The sequence below is a fragment of the Boleophthalmus pectinirostris genome, unplaced genomic scaffold (assembly GCF_026225935.1).
Source record: "Boleophthalmus pectinirostris isolate CB_2022bp ecotype Guang Dong unplaced genomic scaffold, ASM2622593v1 HiC_scaffold_18, whole genome shotgun sequence".
NCBI classification, from domain to species: Eukaryota; Metazoa; Chordata; class Actinopteri; order Gobiiformes; family Gobiidae; genus Boleophthalmus; species Boleophthalmus pectinirostris.
This window is the reverse complement of record NW_026571133.1, coordinates 16,285,000-16,312,166: the sequence shown is the minus strand read 5'-3', so window position 1 is coordinate 16,312,166 and position 27,167 is coordinate 16,285,000. Positions and strand designations below refer to the sequence as shown.

General features: G+C 38.5%; 1 protein-coding gene across 5 annotated transcripts in view; it reads right to left on the bottom strand.

Annotated features, from left to right (window-relative positions):
• sox5 (SRY-box transcription factor 5) overlaps window positions 1-27,167 on the bottom strand; it is a 169,430-nt gene that overhangs the window by 41,242 nt on the left and 101,021 nt on the right. For 4 of the 5 annotated variants that reach the window (XM_055154036.1, XM_020926348.2, XM_020926346.2 and 1 more), the window contains 3 exons: window positions 22,914-23,086; window positions 20,129-20,197; window positions 4,566-4,692 (listed from right to left, as the gene is read on the bottom strand). In XM_055154036.1, coding sequence (XP_055010011.1) covers window positions 4,566-4,692; window positions 20,129-20,197; window positions 22,914-23,086 — 369 coding nt within the window. The remainder of the gene's footprint in view (window positions 1-4,565; window positions 4,693-20,128; window positions 20,198-22,913; window positions 23,087-27,167) is intronic. The other variant, XM_020926347.2, reaches the window with a different exon arrangement.

Below are 27,167 nucleotides of genomic sequence, written 5' to 3'. Positions count from 1 at the left end.
ATATATACTGATTCCCATTATTGTTCCATCTATCATATACTGAATAATAATTCAATATAATAATTCTCATGACAGGCCTATTTACACATAAAAATATATTGTTTAAAAATAATATCCCCTTTTTAAGATAGGCTTGGTTAGGACTACAGGAGGATTATACCTTTTGTGCATGTTTGGGATTTCAAAGTAGCAATCAAATGAAAAATAAACCCTTGCGACTTTGTGTAAATGTAAATTGTTATCTTTTTCAAACACGTTATTGGTCTGTACTTCAGAGAGCCACCTCCACTTGTTATACACTCGTTGCATAATAAAATTGCACAACAGAAAAGTTGAGCCAGGTGATCTTGTTTCATAAAGGCTTGTCTTTTCACTGTCATCCTTATTACCAAAGTTTCTCAACTCCTGGTCCATTGTCCCTCGCTCACCCCAAACACTGGGGAGAGAAGGATAGATAGAGAGAGACAGAGAAAGAGAGAGAGACAGAGAGCAGCTGCTAACGCCATAGTCCTTTGTGAGCTGTGCACTGGGCCTAATGAAAAGCCTGATTGTGTGCGTCCTCCTTAATACCCTCCGACAAAGAGCGGAGAGGTGAGGGGATTGTGATAACGCTCTGTAATTAAGAGCTACCACTGACCAATCCTGCCCTTTTCTGTTCAGCCATTTTGTCCACGTCTCCTATACAAACTGCCCGGCTTTTTTCTCTCAATTCCATCTTCTATCTTTCAAAGTTGATACACAAAGATGGACGGATAAGGAGAGGAGATGACAGAAAAGCATTGAGCTTCAGGGGGACAGTGTTAGTGAGTCCAGGTGCAGGTATAGGGGCTGCTGTAATTACTGAGAGACAGAAAGGTCAGAGAATAAAGGCGGGGCAGAGACAGGGGCAGGTGAAGAGGTCAGAGAAAGAGAGGAGCTTCACTGTGCGTCATTATGAGTACAACAATGAGCAAAGTTCATATTAATTCACACATAATTCTGAAATAAAACTGTACTGAAAGGGGACAGAGCTAGACTACTGTACTGTAACAACTGTACTGTAAAGCTGTACATTGAAGTTTGTTCAATGTCATCTACCATTAGTATGAATCTATTAGGTAACAACCATACTATAGCATACAGAGTTATCCGCGTAGAAAAGACCATAACTTAAAATATGTATGTAATAAAATATGTATATATATATATTTTTAAATACTAGTAATCAAATCAAACTTTAATATAAATAGATGTACTTCAGAAGGAATATTTCAACAGACAACAACAGCCAACAATTATTTGTGCATAAGGCATGGACTACTATGTAGGACTGATAATAATGTGTAATTGTACAAAATATAAAGACCACATAAGAGCTTTAATGTAGCATCAAAATTATTGGCAATTTAAAAGTAAAGTTTATTCATTAGTTATCTTAGGATACTGATAGATTGAAAGACAGGCCTGACCTCTGAAAGTGGTAAAGCACACTTATATCAATGATTAGGATGCTAGTGATGCATCTTGAAAGCGAGGAATAAGTTTGGATCACTAAAGCCGACTTAAAATTTGCTAGATTTTCATGCTTGTAAAGATTTAAAAATCAGGTACAGTGCCTTTAAAAGTGCATTGTGTACATTTTCTAGTGGAGTGTCCATCAAATGCTTTTCTCCATGGAGATGTTATTGCTTTGGCTGGAATGTTTCACAGTATGCTATCAAACATTTCTATCTTCACAGAGACCAAACCAGATCAAGTTACAAGTCACATCTGTGGAGAGGCAACCGTGCTCAGTCAGAATGGCATTTTTTTGGTACTTTGAGCTATAAATACACCTGTAATTCATTAAATGTAAGGTAGATCTGTTTAATGTCATACTGTGGAACATTCCAGGCAGAGCAGTTACATACGTATCCATAGAAACAAGCAGGTGATGGAACCCAATAAATAGATACATAGTGCACTTTTAAGTTCATATTGTTATTGCCCAAAAAAATAACAGATCCTGGGACTGCACTGATCTTGAACCTTGTTGTTCTCACTCTCTGACCTTTGACCTCCACCAGCACTCCCTCCTCTCCGCGTGTCCTGATGTGGCATAAACCAGACGCTGCCTCCGACATAGTTTCCCATCTCGGACCACTCAAAACTGAGACATTCTTGAGCAGTGGAGAGGAAGCGCCCGGATTAAAGAATGATTCGGGGGCTGTGTATTCTCAGAGAGGCTGTGTGGACAAACAGGGGTATTTATGCTGCTCCTGGGGGTTGCACTAACAAAAGGGAGCGGAGGAAAGACTACATGTTGCTCTTGGCTCTATGACAGGCAGACACATAAGTGGATTTTCATTTGAAACACAGAAGTCTTAAGAGGGATGACTGTTATGTTATGTAAGAAAAACAAATATATTTACAATACTAGGCAGAGTAACAAAGCTTTAAAAGGTCACCCAGAAACATCTACTTTTACCACAGACTACTCGAAAAATGAGGGAGTATTTCACTTGTGGATCAGTAAAGTGAGTCAAGTCTGTCTAAGTGAGTATCCATGGGTTTAACAATGATGAAAAATTAGGTCTGTTGTCATGGCAATTGACAATTTAATGCCAAATTATAGACTTTATTGGTCCACAATTATTTAAAATATTATATCTTTTGAAACTATTTAAAGTCCTAAAAATGTCATATATAACAGGAAGTATGAAAAAAAAAACATAAATAGAGAATATATATTTCATGGTTTAGTTATTTCACAAGTGTAAATAGGTTCTATAAGAATCTAATATTTCTGTCAAAAAACTACTTTTTTTCTTTACATAAATTTGTATTAAGTTTTGACTCATTTTTATTTCTACTTGGATAACTTGGATAAACTAGGCTACCAAAGGAAGAGATGCACTAATTCACTTATACCAGTTTACACATCCTCTATCTTTAACTTTCTTTTGTCTGTTTAACTTCCTTCCAACTTTACAAAGTGACAGTTCTGTTGACATCTTATACATCACAAATATAGCCTGATCTCCTTCTTATATATTTGTCTTCACACGTCTGATTCCACAGCTCCTCTCCTCTCTCCAAAGCCAACATAATGCCCGCGCGATGCCAGCTCTTTTTTGTCGGATTAAACAAAGTCTTTAACCGCCATGTCTCACTGTCACATGTTGTGCTCTGAGAAAAATAGTGCTATGCTCAACAAGTGTTTTTAAGACGACAGGCTACATACTGTGAGGATACTGTCTATTCATATCTTCAAAGCTCTAACCGAAAAAATATGTCGCAGCACAATGCTACACATGTCCTATTTCAAGCCACCAAAAAAAAAAAAAAAAAACTACATCAACAAGTTTGAAAGTTGCCAGGGGAGTTTTCTCAAGGGCTTGGCTGTAGCTTGGCGTTAAGTGTGGCTCTTTCTCTAGTCTTGGATTTTGGCGAAGGCTGTGAAAAGACATGCCCACCACTCCAAAGGGTAGGTACGTGGGCTATAGTGGGCGTGGGTGAAAGATGGCACTAATTAAAATGGACCGAACTTGTTTGGGAAGCTGTGAAGAAGAAGAAGAAGAGAAGAAGAAGAGAAGAGAGGAGGGAGGGGCGAGCGGGCGATTGGGGTCCGAAAGTTGAGCGTTTAGTTTTTGATAAAATGACAAAGCTATGAGTTCTTGCGTGGGAAGGAGTTGGATGGGCTTGTTGGCGCTATCCTGTGATAATATGAAGACAACCTAGGGCAGGTCACTTCCCTCCCTCCTCCTCTCCCTGAATTTGATACCCCCCAGTGGGCATTTATTCCCAGCATCCCCTGGCAAAGAACCACCTCCCTCTCTCTGTCCATCTCTCTCTATCTCTCTCTATCATGGTAAACAACACATTGCCACACAGCCGGAGCGCCACAGCCAAAAAAAAAAAGTCATTTGTTGCTTTTACATCAAAAAATAGACAAGACAAAAGATAGGAGCCAAGTGGACGAGAGAAAGAGAGAAAAAGAGAAAGCTCGAGATGGAGAGAGAGAGAGAGAGTAAACAGGAAAGGGGTGTATTTGGACTGCTTTTTCTATTAGGAGACATGTTGCTATAAGGGCGAGTTTGTCTTTTGGAAAACAATCTGACTGGTGGGAACTCAAGCCAAATACCTTGTCTGGTAAAACTGATATAAACTTGAACACTTTATACAGATTACTGGTATGTCAAAAAATCAGTACCTAGATTCTAATTGGAAAACTGGATACTCGTTTGAACAAGTATTGACAATAGAAGAAAAATAATGTATCAAGTCAACTTTTTCCGTAATACTGATCAGGTTTGAAACTGTAGTATGTCAACACTAACGGGACTGCACTACTAAAGTTATCCAGGTTCTTTAGATAGTTTCCATAGAATACTACTTACCCATGTACATTCACCACATCTGATTTGAAGCTAATCTGGAACTAAACCCGATCTAGACCATGACCAGATCATGACTAAACCAGGACTAAACCAGAGACCAATCAGGTCCAAACCAGGATCAAGTGTGAAAGCAGCTTTAGCATGTCTTTTCATTGGTTCTGCCTCTGTTAATGTACCTGTAGCTGATTTGAGTGGTGAGGTACTTACTGCAGCCGGGTTTGTAGTTGAATCCTGGAGGCATGAGGAAGCCTTGCTGAGCGGCGGCTGCTGCCAGGGTCCTCTGGTCTGGAGGAAACACGGGGATCATCAGAGGAGGCAGCTGGCCCTGGACCTGCTGAGGACCGGGGAGAGAGAAGGGGAGAGGGGGAGGCAGAGAGAGAAAAGGAGGAGAAAACAATGAGAAAAGTGACATTTTTAAACAGGTTTACATTACAGCATATGTGTATAATGTTTCAAGTGTGAAATATTTCTAGGATTGATTCGCTGTGGCATCGACAGGCTGAAACTCAAAATGTTGTTTTATGAGTAGGACTAAAAAAACTGAATTGCAGTTTTTGTCCTATTGATCAATCATGATTTTCTATTCAATTTTATTTTCTCATTCAAAAGAAAATCACTTTCAATATCAATTTCCGAAACATAAACATTACTGACATAAAAAACCAAAACTTTTCTAATTTCTTTCTTTCCAGAGTTGAACCCCAAATTACACGCTTTTACTGCCTTGATCCAAAAACCCCAACCGTAACATTGACGATTGGAAATGGCTGAATCTCAGTGTTGATTACAATGCGATGAGTTGCAGAGCCCTATTTACAAGTTTTGAAAAAAGAAATTGTGAATCAGAAATTGCAAAAACACGTCACTCTTTGGTCAAATTTGATCTCATCAGTTAAAGAATCAAACTATTCATAATTCTGAAAGCAGAGTTAGCCTGAGTGTGAATGCCAGTTGTGACAGACCAGTGACCAGATATTTTACCTCTGAAAAGTAACAGCTTGGGGATCCACACACACTCACAATTAGCTCAACTGTAATCACTCCGTCACTTCTCAATTCAGAAGTAAAAGCTCGTCATGTGGACAGTTTGTCAAAGTCTCACAACAGCTGGCCAGCCATTTTATTTGGAAGATGTTGTGCCTCCCCCCTTCTCCTCCCTGCGTCCCCCTTCCCCTCCCTCCCAGAGCATACCCGCAACTTATGAACGCACACAAACTCGCTCGCTCCGGCACAGCGCCATACGACTTCACAAGGTTTCCAGGATTTTAAAAAGGAGACGCGGAAAAAAAAAAAAAAAAGTCCTCCGAAGGGTGGCTTTGGCAGTGAGGAGAGAGGGGAGAGAAGGAGGAAGAGATGGAGAGGAGGAGGAGGAGGAGGAGAGAGAGAAAGAGAGAGAGAGAGAGAGGAGAGAAGACAGAGACAGATGGTTGCACTAAACAGCGTTCTGCCAAAAACAACACACAAAGACTCGCGTGTGACGGACTGACTGACAGTCGGAGAGGAGAGAGGAGAGGGAGGAAGTCAGCGCTTTGTGAGGGGAGAGGGAGGGACAGCGGAGATGAGAAGAAGATACCTGAACATGTTAAAGTTATATCTACATCTAATGCAAAAAACTTAAGTTATATTTTATGTAATACAGAAAATGAAAAGGTCAGAGGTGCTGCTCCAGTGAGTTAGGAAGCATTCACACTTACTTGGTAATGGTTTGAGTCTTGTTAAGCTGCGATTTAGATTTGGTTCTGTTTCGGTCCACGTTTAGTTTCAGTTTTAGTTCCAGGTGACGTCTAATTTTGTGGTAAATTTGAATGCACTTAACATTAGATTGTAAAAATGAAACATATCTGTTAAAAGTGTATTGTGTAACTTTTTTAGTTAGTCAGATCATTTTCTTTATGGAGATGTTATTGCTTTGTGTGAAATGTTCCACAGTAAGGCATTAAACTGTTCTATTTGCATTGAGACCAAACCAGACCAGGTGGGAGAAGAGAGGCAAACCTGCTCACAGTCAGAATGCCTGTTTTTCTTGGTCTTTTTGAGAAATAAAACCACCTGTAATTTCATAAATGTAAGGTAGAGCTGTTTAACGTCATACTGTGGAACATTCTAGGCAGAGCAATGACATCTCCACAGAAACAGGCAGGTGAAGACCCTCCTTTAAATTTAAAAGACAACCTCATTATAAAGCATTTCATAAAGTTCATAGGTTCAAATCTTCTTATAATCTGAATAGGGGAAAAATTATGTCTTTTTCTGCCTGGTTTTAAATGCACATCTTCTGGACAACTATTTTCAGAGCGTCCCTCCTCCCAGTGTACCCTACGGCTCACCTCTTCATATGCAGCTCTTATTCTGTCAGGAGGGCAAAAGGCAGGTAATGTCTGAATAGGATAATGGGCAGGTGAGAGCTGTTTGATGTGGAAAATGGATCTAAAGGAATGATGGAAACGACGGTAAATGGCTGTACAATCATAAAGATGCCACGGCTACAATCAGGTAATATAAGCCCAGTGAGTGCTTCAAGTGGCTAGTGCTTGAGATGCTGTTCGCTGCTTCTTGCTCTTAGCTCTGCTGCTATAATGTGTGTGTGTGTTTGTGTGAGGTGTTTTTTTTTTTTTCTCTTTGTGTAAGTGCAGTACAATATATACACTGTGGCCATAATATTAGGCATAGCTTTCCCAACTGGTATTCAGTCTAATAAGTGGTTTTGTCCATGGTTTATCCTTGAGCATTTCACTTCATTTACAATTTCAGTATTTCCACATAAATTTTACTCACTTTCAAAAAGTAAGGATGCAGCCTCATATCTAAAAACCATTTCTGAACAACCAAAGATTTAAAGAAGCATGATGTAACTTTACATTGAAGCATCTGCCACCTGCTTGTACCCATGAGGATTTTATTGCTGTGCTTATTTTACCATAAAGGTATGCCATTAAACTCCTATAACTTGCATACATTCAATTATAAGTGTTTAATTGCTGATAAAATCGCTTGAAAAAAATGAGTGGGATCACATCTCTACAGATCTAAGTTGTAACTAGTCTGGTGCTTTTCTCCATGACAATAGGCAGGTCTGATGATGTGCTGTAGAAAGATTACAGACTACTCAATACCATCTCCAATGACAAGCAGAAAAGTTACACAGTACACCTTTAAGACAGTTTGCCTAATAAAAGGGCCATACATCTCTCCTCCCTGCTCCCCTATAGCTCTGCTCCTGTGTGTCGGCATGCAGCAGTCTGCCCGCAGCAGCCCTCTAATCAAACCATCAGAGCGACCAGGGAATAGCCGTCTCTTCAAGTGTTTCCCCCCAACACCAAAAACAATAATTACTTGAACATTTTGGTTAACCATAAACCGCGTTGGTGCGATCAGACGGAGAGTGGGCTCGGACAGGACCCCCGCCGGGACGAATCACACACACAACAGTCGCGCTCTGCCTTTCAGGCCTAATTGGACATATGCTGGAGAGGAGCTGGCTGGAATACTGTAATGTACCGTAGGGAAGACAAGAAGAGAGGACACAACTGATATGGGAGATACAGGCACAAAGTCATCGTTTTGCTCAGTATGCTTATGTACATTTGTATAGTGTTTATACCACGTACACAGCAAATTCATCACAAAAAACTGATATGAATTCAGTCAAACTGATATGAATTCAGACTGTTGCTAAACTTGGTTTGAGTGAGTTTTACTAGTTTGATTGGACAATATCAAATACACTGTACACAAAGCAAAATAAGAATTTCACTTGTCATTTTACAAATTATTATAAAGACAAATTGATAACTGATAGTTTCCAGTATTATATCTGAAAGGGAGTAGGAGGAAGTAAAACATATTTAAATCCACCCCTTTTCCAGAATACCTTTACAAACACGTATTCTGACTTAGTATAGTATCTACTATGCACACTTTAGAAATAATAGGCTACAACTTCAATGTACTTATTATTAACCTATTATAGTAACCTATTATTGTATAAATATTACTTTATATGTTTTTAAACTGTTTCATGACAATGGAATTTATATTTTTGGCCAAAGTGATAAGAAAAGTGCACTTGAACTTTTTTTGGGTACATTTTTGGTCAGTTATTTACAGAAAATTAAGTTACAGGTCCTACTATTTGTAAAAGTACTCAATACAATTCCATACGTAATTTTTCCTTCAGGATTTCCTGTTGCAACAGATGACAAAGTTTGTAGAATGTAAAATATGCAGCAATCTCCATGGTCGCATACATTCAATTGCCATGTGACTTCCCTCCCGTCCCAAGACAAATAATGTGTACAATAGGAAGACATTAATCCACTAAGTAACTGCTGCCCTATACATCTAAGTCTCCTCAGTGGGATAAACCATAAGAAGTACAAATCCCTGAAATACACAGAGAAATGGAGAAATAATGAGAGGCGCACTGAATGCTTTATGAGAATCATTTTGTCCATATGTTCCTGTTATTATAGTTGACTCAGAAATGTGTGTAGCAGCTGCTCACGGCACACGGCACTGACCTCCATAATGCACTCACGCAGGAGGCAAAATACATGGACACTAGAAGTTTAGCTAGGATTTTTATATTGTCTCCCATGCTTGAAACACTTAAATAAAATAAATATAACCTGCTGACCTGCAGTTTTCAATACTTAAAATAAAATAGTTGTGTCCCTGGGCAAAACTTTCTACTCATTGTGAACAAATCCATGGCTTTCATAGTAATGGGAAATTGATATGGTTGCCATAGAAATAAACTGCTCAAGTCAAAAATAGTATTTCTTTTCAATGGGCAGATGTCTTCAAAAAGTCCTTCAAACAGGCAGAAGTCATGTGGTTGAAACCCATGAATTGTGTCATACAATTTATTTCATTTTATTTTATTTTATTTTATGACCTGCTTTTTCGAAACAGCTTCCTCACTCATACAAACATTGCATAATTTACAGCTTGACAACCATAAAAGTTTTTATTGGTTTATCTTCTTAAACACACCCAATTATCTTTCATTTAAACGCCTTTTATCACTCTTGTTTTCCACATTTTACAAGCTAGCCTGACCAATGTAGTGTCACAGGGAAGCAGAGGGCCAGTGTATCAGATGATATTGGAAGTCTTCTGTACATTCCATCGCATTTACATTCTTTGGCTTCATAGAAAATTACTTAATTTGATCCTTTTATTAGATATACAATAATGCAATACCTTTAAGTAGATTATGGATACAAGGCTGCTATGCAAACTGCAGAGGAACAAAGACATTTGAACCCAGCTCAGTACAAAATGACATAGATGGACCTGTCTGAATATAAATGATAATGTTGAATAAACTTAATAAGTCATCAATTTTTATTATTCAGTCCTCAACAGCTCATGATACTACATTTGATCTTATAGTACAGCAAACACGGCAAAACTTCCACCAGTGCAATGTAAAAGTATACGCAAAAATATTGTTCCAGCTATGAGTCAGTACTGATTTAATAAATTGTATGACACAATTCATGGGTTTCAACCACATGACTTCTGCCTGTTTGAAGGACTTTTTGAGGACATTTATCATGACAAATATAGTATTTATCATGACAAAGATGAATTGTCAAACAGATGAGAACCAAAGTTAGTTCAACATCTTTCAGGCAGTCTCTAGATCTTCACATCTGAAACAGCAGGCACTCTGGGAATACCGCGCTTTCACTCCAGTTAACAGAAACATGAAAACCGTCAAACTCCAACAGACAAAACACCACTTTCCACTACTGTTAGGAGGAGAATAGGGGATCGGCGTTTTATCTACAAAATTGCCTCTCCTTGTGCCAAACAAAAACAAGCCGAACTTTTGCGGAGGAGTCTCTAATCAGTGCTAATTGAATGCAAAACAAAGGGACTGGAGTGTATACAGCATGTGAGGTACAGAAGATGCAACTCCAAAACTTTTATCTTTGAGCCTGTAGAAAGAGAAGAGGAGGGAACAACTGATCACAAAGCTGCATCGAAACATTCAAATGCTTTCAGATAAGTTTCAGTCTTTTTCAATTATTTACAGGCATTATCAGTATACCAATGGGTTTTATTTTGTAACATAATTTGAATTAAGAGACAAAAATGTTCCACTATGTTTTTGTAAAATATCTTCATATCTATACAGTTCCATTACAACAATCATTTATTACAACATAACAGATGTATCTGTGCATTTAAGATCAAACTTTTCTCGAGATTTTGGTGAGGGCAGAGAAGTGCAGTCACCAGTCCTTCTTGAGGAGCGGGTAAACAGAGCGCGAGAACAGAGTGAACAGGAGAGGAAGAGGAGAGACAGAGACGGAGCAAGAGTGGGATAATTGGCAGCGTTTGGAGCTGCGTTCAGCACGCGCCAGGCGGCACAGCTTGAACTTAAAGCGCCGCTGTGGCATAATGAAGATGTGGCCGCTAATTAACATATGGGGTGCGAAACAGGTTGGTTGGCACGCGGCGCGCTAAAAACTCCAAGGTAAAGTTATTATTGGGGAGTAATTAGCTCTATGAAGTTAATGCACTGAACAATAGCTGCCAGCGCCACACAATATGGCTCGCATCTGAGCGCGCGAAAAAATAGCCCCCGCTAAAGTGCGAGTCCCACAGCTAAAATCTGTTGGCGACCATATGCTGCGACAATTAATGCAAGACCTGAATGACCTACTGCAGGAGAGGGGATGTGCGAGCAATACAACCAATAATTAATTTGGAGAGAGTGAGAGGAGAAGAGAGCAAGAGACTGCTGCCTTTTTAAAATGAGTCCATGGGTATGGATAGCAGTGATGGGGGCCAGCCTGCAGAGCGGCGCTCCAAGGCACAACACTGGACTCTAATGGACTTAAGCAAACAGGGTGTACTAAACCTAAATAGTGGTCACATTGTTTTCAAGGTACTTCGTTTTCTGTGGTTTAGTTCTCTGTCGCACTTTCTTTAAGTTCATTAAGTTTGTATTTTCCAGTATTCCTCTGAGCCACATGTCAGATGACTGACAAATTACAGTAGTAACATATTGTGAGAAGGTCTCTAGTGCAGGAAGCTGACCTTGATAAACATGACTGTAGGTATTGAACTGGTAACTTCATCAAATGGGGGCTTTCATCTCATTATCTTATTGTACGACGGTCAGGAACAAACACGATGGGATTCATTAACTGTTTAACATATGGGAGGAACATAGGTCCTTTATCACGTGAAGGAAGTTCAAGCTATTCCAAGTGGTTCTTGAGAAACACAGAAAATTATTATAAGTTTTCTTGGTAATGTTACAGTTATTATGTTATTTTCATATAGAAAATAGTCATAATTTTGAATGAGATTGAAGATTGAGATGCGACTGAAGTTAATGACTTCAGGTCAGTAATAGCAGTTGTCAAGGGGTCACCAACTTAAGTTGGTATAGAAGAAAGCCGTATGCACCTTTACTGTGGCAACCTTGCAAAATAAATGAATACATATAGAGAGATATTTGTGTAGCTTATAACATATTATATTAAGCATTTATATTAACTTCAGGCAGAAATGGCTTAAAATGCATCTGAAGTGTACAAATTAATTTAAAAATATTGAAAATTTGATTGGATGACTTCCAGCTATGCAAAGTTCTAATAACATGGATTTGCCATTTGCTTTTCCCTTGGAGCATTCAATACTAAATTTACGAAGTTGCATTAGTTAATAATTTGCAATTGTGAGGAGTGCACTTTATAGGAGTAAAAGTGAGCATGCCATTTAATAGAGCTTTATGGTGCTGAAATAATGTATGTATTGAATTTAAGTGACTTTAATTTGATGTTGGAAACATTGTATGAAATCTGCGCTAATGCTCGGACAGGGTTTTGTATAATAAAGTGTAATAGACACAGTAGTGCTGATACGACTGAGCAGACAGGGGTCAGTTTGGTCCTAGTCCAGTTTGTAAACGCTCTTTATATTTTATGTGTGGACATGACAGTATGTCGAAGGAAAACACAAATTACAGCGGCTGCAGTGTAATGTGAGTGATTAAACCATTACACAGCCAATTGGGTTAGGCGCTCCTGTGCACCGCATCCAGAGGTGGCGGCGCTGCTCCTTTTCACCCACAAATGAACAACATCTGATGCTAACAAAGCCGGGCCTGTGTGATTGAGTTACCCGCACAGGTTAGCCTTAATAGAGAGCTTGTTAGCCGCTGTCGCCGCTAAGTCTGGCCTTCCTTTAAAGCATCAGGTGGCTTTAGTCAGTTTATTTTCCTGTTGCAAGATACCTCATATAACTGTACAGACAGCAGCAGTGACTACACAGCAAGTCTTCTTCAGTGGTTTGAGAAAATCTGTTACAAAATTGAGCCTTGATCATTATTTTATTGCAACATATATGTGTGTGTGTCTGTGTGTATATATGTGTGTGTGTGTGTGATTTATTGACACACCTAAATCTAATTTTAAATTGAAACATTAATGCACACTTTAGCCTCCAAATTGTACACATCTACCTTTGTCAAGCATTCAAATATCAAAGTATGACATATCAAGTATTAAGTTTTATAGTTCAGTGCATAGTTATTTCAATTTCTTCCTACCTGTCTACCTAGTCCCTATTACTAAAACAATAATTTTACCATTATTGTTTTAGTTTTGTTACATTTAATAAAAAAAATATGAGGTTGCACTTCATGGAGAGCTTGTTAGCCACTGTGACCGCTAAATCTTACCTTTCTTTGAACCTTCATTTAGCTGTAGTTCCCTATTTCTAGCTGCCACCTACAACTGTATGTCCACTAGATGAGATAAAGTGTCTTACCAGCGAGACTTTGAATTCATTAAAACGGACACATTTATCCCACTGTCTTCCATACAAAGTGAATCAACGCAGTTATATTGTAGAAGGCATGCGTGGGTTCCAAAGGTGTAAGCCCTGAGCAGCTCTGCAGGTGAGCTCCTTTCATCCCCGGCGCATTGAGGAGAGAGCATCGTCCCCGGCTTCTCTCCAGGTAACCGCGGCGACAAGCTGTTTAATTAGGACCAGAGGAGGGCAAAGGAAACACGCTAACCCTTGGAGCATAACAAGAACAGGACCATAGCGGGGGGTGCAGCTACGTGTGTGTATCAGGTATCACAAGCAGGTATTTTATGTCAGAGAAGACTTCATTTTGATCCCATTCCAGTCCAAATCTCTCTACTGTAAATCATACGCTGTTGTGTTGACATTTTACTTGGTCTAGTAGTGAGTTTTTAGAAGACTTACAGCTTCCAAGTGAAGTCATGTTGCTGAGATTAGTGTGCCCATATGTTTTCAATTCCAGAGGCCAAAATGTTGATGCTGCCGCTCACAACCCAGTAATTACACAGTTTGTAAAAGTATTTATTAGCTTTAACTACTGCTATATCAAGGTTTAGTGTTACCCATTGATGTGGATGTCACCAAGATTTGAACAATTGCTGCTTACTGAATTGCTTAATTTCAAAACTTTGCAATGAGAAATTAGCCTAAGCTTGCATTTACGTCTGTTCTGGTGAAGTCCAGGTCTGATCCAAGTTTAGTTCTGATGTGATGATCTCCTGTTCTAGTCCAGTCATGGAATATACAAAATGTAGTGTCAGCACAAATCTACATTACTACATTTGAAGCTGTGCTAAACCTCAAAATCTGTGCAAAATACTTTTTACTAGGAATGTAACAATAACTAAAATATCGTGATATTGTATCGTCAAAGTTCTCAAAATAATATCGTGGGGCATCACAATATATCGAAATACAAGTCTCTTTGCTTAAATTAAGAGTTATGGTGCAACAATAGCTAAAAAACAGACAGAGGGAACTACATGGACCATGATCCTTTGTTCCATTTCAGTGCAGACTACAAGAAGAACAGTTCTAAGCACTTTTAAGTCTTAGTTCTTTGGTCTTGTCAAGGCATTTAAAGAGGAAAAAGAAGCATATTCACAGTTTTAGCTGTTTAGCCTCCACAAAATATCACAATAAATATCGTATCGTGACATGTATATTGTGAAAATATTGTACCAAGAGATTTGCATATTGTTACATCCCTAATTGTGAGCCTCCGCACCATATCGTGAGCTTTCCCACGATATCACAATTAATATCGTACTGTGAGGTTCATACCGTGATGATATCGTATCGTGAGACTTGGATATCGTTACACCCCTACGTTTTACTCTTTAAGTTATTTAAGTAGATTTTTTAATGTGATACATTTACTTGATACACTTTTATTTGTACTTCTAATTTAAGTAATGTAACCACTGGTTTAGTTTTGAGTTTTGTCACAGTTTAGTCCAAATTTCCATGTGAAGTCAGTGTGATCCATATGAATCATTTATAAATGACCTTATATGACACATTCACATCCATACACACTACTGTTTGTGTGTATTTCCAACACATCAAAATTGTACACAAACGGCCACATTAAACTGGACTTGTGAGTCAACTTAGACATATGTTTGCTAACTCATATTGACCCTTTAAATTGAAGTGTCAGTGTGTTTTATTTACATCCGCTTTGCTTGACTTCAGGGGAATATTTAGGATGAGCTCTTTGGCTTATAATAAACAAGGATTAAGGCTAGCCCAGTCCAGAAATAGAGGTTTAGTCAGTTCAAAGGTGAAGAATAGCCCCTGGTGGGATTTATGCTACAGATGAGAGGTCGTACCAGGACTCCGCCACACTAAACTATTAAAGCATAACAAAACATAGTAGAGGGTCTAAACGGCCTTAATTGATGGAAAATTCAAGGTAAAATCAATTAGTCAGGGCTCAAAGAGAGACTTGTGAGTGCTAATGAGTGTTTACAAAGTGCGTGTGTGGTGGAAGTCATTATCTGTGCTGCTGTAAATAAAGAGCACATTTAGTGTCATTAGGCAGGTTTCCAATAGGACACAATGGTATAGACTGGATAAGTTTAGCACGCTTGGTTATAAATAAAGTCATGTCAATGGGGGGGTCATAACATAATGGAGTGGTCACATAAAAAGTGACTAAAATTTGTTAATAACTTAATTAGAATTGACGATTCAAACAATATGACCTTTTCCTTGTTGAAATAAATATTTAAGTGAGCTGTGTAACTTTTTGTTTGGGGAGTTCATCACCTTCTTGTTTCTATGGATTATGTCATTGCTCTGCTTCAAATGTTCCACAGTATGACATTAAACAGATGTACCTTACATTTATTGAATTATAGGCAATTTTATTGCTCAAAAATCACCTAGAAAAACAAGTATTGTGACTGTGAGTGGAATTGCCTCTCCAAAGATCTGATCTGTAACTCAGCTTGGTTTGGTCTCCAAGTTGATACAAAATTTTAATGCCACACTGTGCGACATTTCAGACAAAACTATAACATCTCCAAGAAGAAAAGCAGGTGGCAGACCCTCCAGAAAAGTTACACAATGCACCCTTAACATCAATCGCAATCAATTGTTGTTAGTGCTTAGACTTTACAAAATCAGCTAATACGTCATTCATTTTATTTAAGTTTTATAACATCTTAGTTTATTCTTGTTTACACTAAGGCTAAGCTACACAGGCCTATCCAGGGATTTCCTATTCTTAGAATATTCTTAGAATATCTTAGACTATTCTTAGAGTTATACTGAGACAAAGGTTAATCTCTATAGTGGATATGAGACACAGTATTTTGCAGTAAATAATCTGCTAGAACTGTAATATTTTCACTACACATGCATACAATTTACCTTCTCCCACATTCATTATAATCAGTCAAATTAGGGTTAGTTGTTGGTTAGAAATACTGTGGCAATATTATAGCCCACTTTTAGACCTGGTGTAGCCCTATAAATTAAACCTGGATTAGTCCTGTTATAGACCTGGTTTAGATCTGATGGTACTCGGAAAGTCAAATATTTTCTACAGTGGTTCTCTGTAGCATTATCTATACAAAGTCATGTATAGACACACACTTTACATAACATACAGTGTGAAGATTGGCCTTGTTATGAGAAAAAAAAATGCAATCACAAGGTTTTATCACACACATACACACACACACACACACACACACACACACACACACACACACACACACACACACACACACACACACACACACACAGTGAACCTGCTGCCCTGGTGCTGGCAGTCCATTGTAGTGTGGGACAGAGGAGACAATCTCTTCATGAATGATTAAGCAGTATTCTGCTTTGATGCCGAGAGCCCTGTTTGATCTCAGGATCTCAGTACGATTGCTTCCGATTCGGGAGTGTGAGTTAGCGGCCCCCTTTACGAGCAGATTATGGCGTATTTGTGGTAATTTGTCCGACCGATGTCTTCTCTGCTTTTGACTGGTTGTGCAAAAAGGTGAGTCAATGTCAGCAATGTATAAAAAGTCATGGAAGACTTTTTTTGCTTAAAATTCTCTTTTGTCATAAAAGAAAAAGCACATTAAATACAGCACTTGAACTCCACTGACCCTTTTTACTATGTACCAACCATACACTGTCAGAAAAAGATGTTTGTTTCTATGTTACTGCTACTGAACTTCCTTCTTTAACTTCAGGATCAATCAAGTCTCTCTCTATTTAACTATGATATTAGTCATTTTACCCTATTCATACATTGTAGTGTTTGCGGTTTTACATGTACATCCATTTATAAATTATGCTAAACAATTTGGAGGTTGTTAATGCATTTTGGAGCAGTTTAATAAATCTTTGTATAATAATAAAACATTTCTTAGCTGCTGTAGAAATTCTATACAAATAAACCAAAAATCTTAACAATGTCCATGCTAATTCTGTTAAAAACTAGACTCAAATCAAATGTCTTTATAAACAAACACTACAATTTGGATGAAACAACAGTTCTAGTGCAATTTCTTGTCATCACTTCCTTTGCAAATAGACAACAAAAAAAAGCTGAAACAAAAGTTTGAACAATGGCACTAAAGGCTGCAAAACGTCCTACACAATTAGCCCTTATGTAAAGACTCCACTTGATAGACTAGACTTGTAAATGTCTTGAGCTGTTGTGATGAAGTCCCATTGACAGTGTCTGCTCCTAACAGCGCTCCCTGCAGCTGCCCGGGCTTGTGAGAAACTATTGTTGGTGCGTTCAATGGAGACGCGCTTGTTTGGGAAAAGGTTGCAAAGTCATGGGAAAAGAGAGCTTTGTCTCGATGGGGTCGTGAGGGAGTGAATCACGAGCGGACGTGTTTATGGCTTAACACACACAGCTGCAAGAAACATGTAACACACACACCCACACATAATATACACACACAAGTAAAGATATGGACACGCACGGGACACTGAGGAATCCTTAGAAAGAACAACACGCAATTGTTTTAGGCTCGAGGGAGGGCCATTCCAAATATAGCTCAGATGGACGGAGACGGACGGGGGTAAAACTGTACTACTACAACTACGAATGCATTTACAACTGCTGTGAAGTTTGTCCAAGTTTGGAGAATTTTCAACAGGAAATCATGTTGTCCTCTCATAATCATAAGTTTTGTGGTTAAATTCCAGCTTTGACCAATGTGTTGTCCTCAAGCAAAACATGAATATGACTGATTCGTTGTCAAAGAGGTAGTTGGTGCAAATTTGGTTCCTTTAATGCAATTGAGCTGACCAGTTGTTTTAAGTTTACAGTGAAAATGAGTCCCTGCAATGTTATCACGACAAAAAGGCTAACTACACTCTAGCTAAGCTAATGTGTGTGCACTGGTTCTTAGACAGGGCGGCTCTATATGATACAAAGAGCTGCTTTTCTCATCCCCAAACCCAGTGTCATCTGCCCATACAAAGGCCTGTGCTTTTCAGGCCAGCCACCTGGATCCACATAGAGACTCCAGTGTAGCACCCATAGGACAATACAGCCATTTTAAAGTACGTCTTACTAGTACATACACTTAGCCGTTTATTTGACACAGTTTGTCCATTCACATTGCTATGTTTTAATAGAAATATAGTTTGTTTGGGTTCGTCACTAGTCACTGGATTTTTTGCATGTCTTTTATAACAGAAAGGGCCCATACAGATGATCATCTAAGGGACATTATTTAAGTTTGTTATTTTTTTCCCCATTGTTTTTCCTGGAATGTTCCAAAAATTGCATAAAAATGAGCAATCTTCATGTGACTCCACCAAAACCACCAACATGTTTGAAACATTTTCATGAGACATAGGTGACATCTTACATAGTGAACCTTAAAGCTTGAGTTTCAGTGTATATATTGGTGGGCAAAAAATACATGTAAAGCACTATAGAAAACACTAAATATTTTACTTTTTTTTGACAATTACATTTCTTAAAAATTGTTTCAGCTTTGAGTGTTTACTAACATCTTCACTGTTCACCTACTGACTGTCTTTGGGCTTTCATTTATAGTGTATGCGCTGTGTGTTGAAGGGGGAGGGAGCAAACCAAAGCAAGGCTCATTCAGGGCTGACCACTGTTGAGTGGCCAAGACAACAATCACAAACAATCACCAAAATCACAAAGCACAAACACGCCATTTGAAGTGACCCTACACACTGATATACTGTGCAAAAGTCTCAGCGAAGTGTGAAAGAATGACGATAAAATCACAGACCCTGCTAATAATTTACACTACCTCTATTTTTATCAGCTCTATTTAAAAGCACCTACCCCAAACTAGACAATGTTGAATATCGAGTGATGGGAAGAATACTTTGATAATGTTTTATTGTAACAGAATTTTGAATACCTGAATTAAAATTAATTTTGTAAAGGATTCTGATACATGATCCAATCAGAGTACTGTATTCTGAATACTACTAACACTAGTACACACATAGTACACACAGTCAGTGGCAGAGTTAGCAGTTTGGGAACCCTAGGCGAACTTGAGTTTGGGGACCTCACTATAATGCAACTTTTTTTTTTTTTTTTTTGGTTTTGGTTTGGTTTTAAATAGATTTATTGTCTGTTTTTCCCCATTGTTCTTGAGACCTGCACATCTCTATTTATTTGAATTAGGGTGGACTGGAAACTTGTCTTATTAATTGGGTAGCCTACTAGATAACCAGAGCTGGAAATAGTTATATTTTTTTGCTAGTACAATTACATTTTTGTTAACATCCATTATAGTATATGACTATTTTTTATTTTTTTTATGATTATTCTTTAAAAGTAAACTACTCACATTTAATGTCATACTGAGAGAAAATCAAATTGCGCCGAGACCTCGGCCATTAATGGCACTGAGGGCAATTGGTTGGGGGCCCCTCCAGGTTTGGGGGCCCTAAGCAGCTGCCTACTTATGCCTAATGATAGCGGTGCCTCTGCACACAATTTCATTTAAATTATAGAGTAAAATTGCAACACAGGTTTCAAAACAGCTTAATGTTTCTTTCACCATTTGTTATGTATCTATCACAAATTAGATAAGTAAAAATGCACTCACCATAACAATATGTGTAGTTTGCAGTGATAAGTGTTGAGTGCATGTGTATAAAAATCAGACATGCAGTCACCATAATTATTTGGGCAGTGTGTATCTAAGTGTTTATCATTCTCAAAAATATCTTGAAAAACTAATATTTCTTTTTGCAAGTGAGGTCGCCTCCACAGATCTGACTTGTAACTTGCAATAATCAAGACAATTATATTATCTCCATGGAGACAAGCAAAGAAACATACCCTTCGATGTAAAAAAAATACATCATGCACTTGAAATGAGCACTATTTTGTCATTTATTGTACTTTCTTTGGTCATTCCCATGTTGTATACCAGTTTGTAAACACAATAAAACAGAAAAAGTCTCACCTGAATTTGCTGCTGCAGGAGGTTGATTTTGTGCTGCTGTTGGAGGAGCTGCTGTTGTTGCCGGGCGATCTGCACACACACACACAAACACGCATAGACACACACATATGATTAAATGTACATGTGTAGAATAGTGAGACTGTGTGAGATTGTAAAACCTATGGGACCATACCGACACATGTGCTAGCCTCAGAGGGCCCCATAGCATGACACTGGGTCCCAGCCCCTCTATGCAATATTAAAGAACTCATCTGATCAGAGGCGAGGGCACAGAAGGGGCTGACACACTTACTGACATGTGTACACACAATCACACCAAACAAATGGACTTTTTGATGTTACTGTCATCACGTCAGATCCCTCAGGGTTTGTCCATACAATTTGTTCAGTTTACCAGATTTTCCTCCAAGAATGACATGTTTCCCACTCAATTATGAAGTGTATTTTTCAATCTTTTCTGTTTTTTATAATCAATTTTACAATATGAGCAGAGTATACAGAGCAATTTGAATTATAATGTCTTCTATATCCACAAACAAATGGAAATGCCAGAAATACATTTTTTTTTCTTTCATGTGTGTTTCTTTCATGTGTGAGATATTTTCATAATATAATTTTATGAGAAGGAAGCCATATTTTTATTTTTGCTCCCAGGATTGGAGTGGATTGAATGCAAAAAAAAAAAAAGAAAGTCATATGAGAACATCATCACCAAGGACACATTTTTGTAAGATTTTTATTGTAACTAATTTAAGTATTTTGAAGTCCTTTCAACCTCCGCTTTCAATTATGACAATATGTAAGCTCAAAAAATAGAATCGTTTGTACTTGTTTAGCTTATTTTATATTGTGAAATAAAAAAAAAAGCCTGATTTACTGACTTGGTTTTAACATTGTGCATGTTCGTGTGTCTAAACTCTATACATGTAGGTTACAAAGTCCCTCTGCTCGTATTTGCTCAGACAGTGTGTGCTGTGATAAACACTTCAGCCAGAGGCACAAAGGAGTCAGTGCAGGTGAACTACAGCCGCTTATGTCTACACTCATCTTGTTCTTTAAGAGTTCCCCAGAAGTGAAAATCTGCAACAAAGGAATAAAAAAAAAGGGGGGGGATTCCTCTTTATGTAAATGTATGTGTTCTGCCAGAGTCCTGCCTCGAGGATAGAGCTGAGGAGAGGGGAGTCTATACTGCATCCGCTCCCACCTTATTCTTGAGTGCTTAAGTACAGGATGGCAATAGCAACACCGTAGGCAGAAGGAACAATTACAGCGTATAGACCTGAGTGTGATCTAGTAACAATACTCAAGCTAGTATCGAAACAATAGACTCATTTGTGCATGTAATTACTGAATAAAAATACAACTAAAATAAATCAGGACAAAATTTGGCCTTTCCAGAATAGTTTTAGAATGGTCTTAAGCTTTATCCAAGCACAAAAAGTACTATTATCTTGTGCTGAATATGACTTTAGTCTTTGAAAAGAAAGGTGATTTTTATGTGTGGTATTGAAATTGGTAATTGGTATATTACTAAAAAAAGTTTGACATTTTAGCATCATAACACTTGTACGATCTGAGATAGCCCAAAACGTCACTGTGGTGCAGAAAATGAAATATATTTGGAGCTAATAAGTTGTGGACCTTTTTCCCTTTTTTCATATTCTTGCTACACAATTTGAAATAGGGATTAAAAATAAATTAACAATAAATCAACATTAAGGTAGTGCACTTCTTGTATTCTCTACTAGTTTATTATTATTTTTTTTATCCAAATTTAGTAGAATATTTGTTTTGAATGTTAAATTAAACAGGTATGGAATCCTTTCTCTGGTACAAATTGCAATTATTCTTATGGATGAAAGTTTTATTCATTACTTCAGATATGCACATCACAGAATATTATGATGACACCTGCTAACGTTAATTATGTGTGTTTAAACAAAACATATTTAAGTCCCATCATCAGAAAAGTGGTCAGCCATGCCAGGAATCCTTGTTTATAATTTTAAAGTCGTCTTTCTTTCACAAGGCTGTCACACTGACTCAAACTTACCTGGATGTTAATTGTCACATATAATTATTATGATCCATTTACTGGACTCTTTTCCTTTTGATGTCATGTTTTGAATCCCATCAAATCACTGCCACTGTTTTATATGGCTCTCTGAAGTTTGTAAAAACCATAACAATAAATCAATGTTGTCAACACATCTTTACGGTGACATATTTGTGCGACATGGACGTCACAAACATCGGGCAAAACAGTGGTCGCTGCTAATTGTCCACTCAGGTGCTCTTAACAGGAGCACAAGGAGACATAATGACCATCTGCTTTTAGAAGTGCACTAGACGCTCTGAAAAGGCCACAAAATACTACAGCCTGATCCGTCAAATGAATGGAAATGATCCTGTAAAAGCCTACATTTAGCTAAAATCATAGTTGGATGATAATGACTAAGCCATTGTCACATGGCCCTATTGTCTAGAATGCAATGGTGGATGTATTAGTGAGGTCATTAACTGTATTATGTATGTGCAACTGTAAAATGATTACATAAAGTGATTAGTGTTAAGTCAAAATACATGAATAGACTACTCTTATGAGACTCTAAGATTTTATATCCAGCTCAGTTCATGTTTAAGAAGAATGGGTCTTATGTTGAAGTCAATTTTCAGTAATCACAAAGAGTTTAAGTTGAATATTCCCCATGCATGATGAGAAAACCCCATCCTGCCTCCATACGTGTCCAGTCTACATGTACAGAGAGCCTATAGTATCTATTACCTGGTCTTGCTGCTGTTTGGCCAGCTCCATCTGCTGCCTCTGCTTCTCCATTTGAGATGCTGCCAGTTTCTTCTGCTCCTCGTGCGCCGCCAGGAGCTGCTCCCGCAGGCTGCTCAGCTGGCCGATCATGCCCATGAGTTGGCGCTCTTTCTCCGCCAGGCTGTCTGGGGTACCTGGGGCAGGAAGAGGAGAAAGGTCAGAGGTCACCAGGAGCCACTTTGAAGAAAAATGCAAGACGTGGTTAAGGTTACGCTATGAAACCTCTTTCATCCTTTTAAAAGGATGGTCTGCTCACAAACGTAAGGCAGCTTACACAGGGCTTCCGACTCAAGTCATGTCTAGTTAAATCAGAAAGGCATGCCATTTTATGCACCAGGGAGGGCCTACATAAAACTGTTAGTACTGACTTTGCACAATTCAGATCAATATTTTTCAAAATATGAGGGTGCCTTCACACTTGCATATAGACCACATAAATTGTGATTAACCTAATCTGGTACTAAAGATGGACAACAGGATCAAATCAAGTCTGCATCAGGACTAAGCTGGGCTTTTATTTATTTTTTTCCAAATGTTTCTAAAATATTTTAAATGTTAACTTTAATGTGGCCAGTAAATGTTGATTTTAGACACCATTAATCTACCAGAGTAATAACAAGAAAGAGTTGTTGTATGTATATTTGCAGCTATATAGAATACATGTGTTATGATTTTGTTCATGTGCATGTGTGTATGTTTCTCCACAGGCCTTTAAGCATGGCTGGCACAGGGGTCAAAGGTCAGAGGCATGAAGGAGAGGGATGGAGGAAGAAGGAACAACAAAGACGCGTAAAGCTATCCTTGGCTCCTTGTTCAGCATAATATATGGCAGTGAGGAGAGGTCACAGAGGTATACTGGGACAGTGCAGTGTGTGTTGGTGCAGAGAGGGTGCTCTGCCGAGTTGTAAAACCAGATGTTGAGTCATTTTCCTGGGCACCGAAGACTACATCCATCACCCCCTTTATTGCCTTATTGCAATGGAAAAAAATACATCTGACCTGAGAATAACTATAAATGTGAAGAAACAACAGATTTAACAAAGACCAACCAAGACGAGAGGTGCTGAATTATGCAACATAGTCTCAAAAACTGTCTCCAATGTTTACAATTTTGTCTATGGGTTTTACAAAGTCTTTTCAAGGAAAAAATCCATAATGTGATGTTATAAGACTTGAAGTTGATGAAGTGTCAGATGAGTTCAAAGGACTACAAGTATCCTACTACAGAGACAAAAATGTAAGATGTGGTTATAACTAATATAAGTAGTAGTATAGATCTTTACATACAGACTTTATGTAGGTTATGGAAAAAAAGTTTCCATTTCAATATGAATCTAACATCTTGGACTACTTATCCTTCCACCAACAAATAAAAAATAAACAAAAAACTGTTACAACATACTGCGTGTATTTGAGAACAGATGTTTGTTTTGTAAAGATAAGATGTTCTAGTGTACTATGTGTTACCTATTTGTTTACCTACATAAAAAGTGCTGTTTTTGAAAAGGGAAAGTACATGCAGTCCAACTTTGACTCAATAACTGAATCCACACAAACTGAGGAGATAGGAAAACACATGCTATCACCTGTGTACTAAGTAAGCAGTGCTATTTTTATGTCGTATGGTGCAAAGTCATGATGAAAATACCTGGTGACTTGGTCTGAAATGGGAGTTAAAATTTGGGGGGTTGACGGTGATTGCGTGAGGCCAACGACAAGAATGAGAGTGAGAGTCTGGACTGTGTTTACTCTGCAGTCAGCCAGCCTCCTGCTCACATTTAGCATGGCTCGACCTTTGACCTCTCAGATCCTGCCACGGCGGCTCCATTACACACACACACTCACAAACACACACACAAACGCACAGAAAAGCACACCCACATTAAGGCTAACACACTCTCCCTAAATCATACAGCAGGATGTAGTTAGGGAGAGGCACCGCTACCACTGTCTCGTACCTAGCTCCATGTTGTAGACCAGCACAATCGGCCATTGTTCCTCAGCTGCCATACCTTTAGCACAGGCACATTCCAGCGCCAGGCAAACCAGATGAGGACCACAGAGAAGGGGAGGGAGGGGTGGGAGTGTTGGAGGAGGTGGTGGGTATGGGTGGGGGTGTACCACGAGAGGGACGAGGAGACAGGGGCGCGGGCGACGTCCAAAAGCAGTCTAGTCTATCAGCAAGACATTACGCACTGGTGATGTAGTGGAAGAGTTGGCAGAGTGAAACTTTTGGGCACACATGAGGATGGAATAGACAAATACTGAAAGTGAGAGTGAAGAAGTAGTAAAAGAAGTAGAACATTGGACATATATTTTGAATTGCAGTGGCTCAGCTGGTAAAGACTTCAGGGCAATAATCAAAAGGTTGACATTTCAGTTCCTGTTACTAAAATTAGTTCAAATGTTCTTGTTCCTGAATAACTGTTGTATGATTTTTATTTATTTATTTATTTTTTATGTAGAAAAAAAAAAAAAAAAAATCCCTATTCCATTGTAATTTTGTGTTTTATGAGTGTGGTCATAATATCTCAACCCAGAATGAAGATACAATTCTAAGGGGACATTTTATTGTGTCTTAGGCATTATTTACATTCTCAAATAACTATTATTATTATTGTTATTAGAGGTCAACCAATATGGATTTTTTCATGGCTGATGCTGACATCGTATAGTATAAGTCAAGCTTTGTGCAACTGCCTCACATAAACACTAATATTATGCTTTTTTCTGATCTATGTTATGATTTTGTTTCCTCATACAAATACTGTACATATACCTGGAGTTGTGGCTTAAACTCACAAAAAGTAAATTTTGCATAATATAGGGTCTTTAAGAATTTGTCTAATATTTCATTGCATTACACTAAATGCAGGAGGACACATTTGCAGAAGAATACACTAAAGTCCCTGCGCAGTACAACAAAGGCTGTTGTGAGTAACAGTGACTAAAAGCATGAGGCAGCTCTGGCCTGGCCTCTGACCGCTGCAGGAAGGTGAAGGCCATCCATTTGTCCTCCCTGTCGGTCGCTGCCACTTCAGTGTGCACCCCCTGCCCTCACAAACCCCCCTCCACGACCCCCACCCCTCTCTCCTCCGCTCTCACTCCATCCATCCGCCAACAATGAACAATAAAGGCAACTGTCGGGACCGCTGGCCGCTGGAAAAATAAACACTGGGCTGTCCTAACTCACAAACCCACCTTTGTGAAGAGAGAGGCAATGTGTGTCTGTGTGTGTGCACGTGTGTGTGTGTGTCTGTGTGTGCCTGTGTGTGTGTGTGCATGTGTGCTTCTGCCACTGACCGGGACAAGAAAGACTCCTGTGTTAAACCTCAGGCCTGTTCAAATGGGGGGTTTGGGGGCATAGAGGGTGATGGGGTGAAGTTTGGGGGGTAGTAAAGGTGAATTTTTGGATCAAAGAGGTCCTTTTTGTTGCAGGGGGTTGTCCTCACCCAGACGCGCACACATGTCCAAACACACAATGCAAACAGCAAAAAGTGCAGCAATTTCTCTGACTAACAGTCTCTAAGTGTGTAGTGAGGGTGGGGACGTAAGGTGGGGACGGGGCATATGGACTGCTTAAAGACTTTCAACAACAACAACTGAGATTAATGACACTCTCACCACTCAGAGAATCAGCTAGGGACATTTAGAGTAATTTGACCCAAACCAGTTAAGTATTATGTGTGCTTAAACTAGCAAACAGGGAAAGAATAATGAAAGGATAAGGCATAAAATATATTTTATACATATAAGAATAAAAAGAGGACAGTCTCTTTACAAGCACAACTTTCACATTGTGCAAAATATTGGCCTATTGACTGCAAATGTGCATTGTGTATTAAGTGTCTTGCTCAAGAACATAATCTGAATTTGCAGGACCTGGGATTGATCCAACAACCACCTGAAAAGCTGATGTTCACTTTGGAGCAACATTCTCACTTGCAACTAAAGTTTATGGACATCACAATCTAATCCAAATGTATCCTTTTTATTGACATCACAAACAAACAACAATGACATTTGTAATTTACTTTCTTTCACACAATCTAATCACCAATCCTCAGTAAATAATGACAAAACAGTTTAAAAAGTTTACTTTTTGGGAATAATACTAAATCTTATTTTGGCTCCTAAAACTCTCAATATTATTTTTCAGCTCATACAATTATATTACAGCCTGAAAAATCCCTATTATCCATTAACTGTACAATC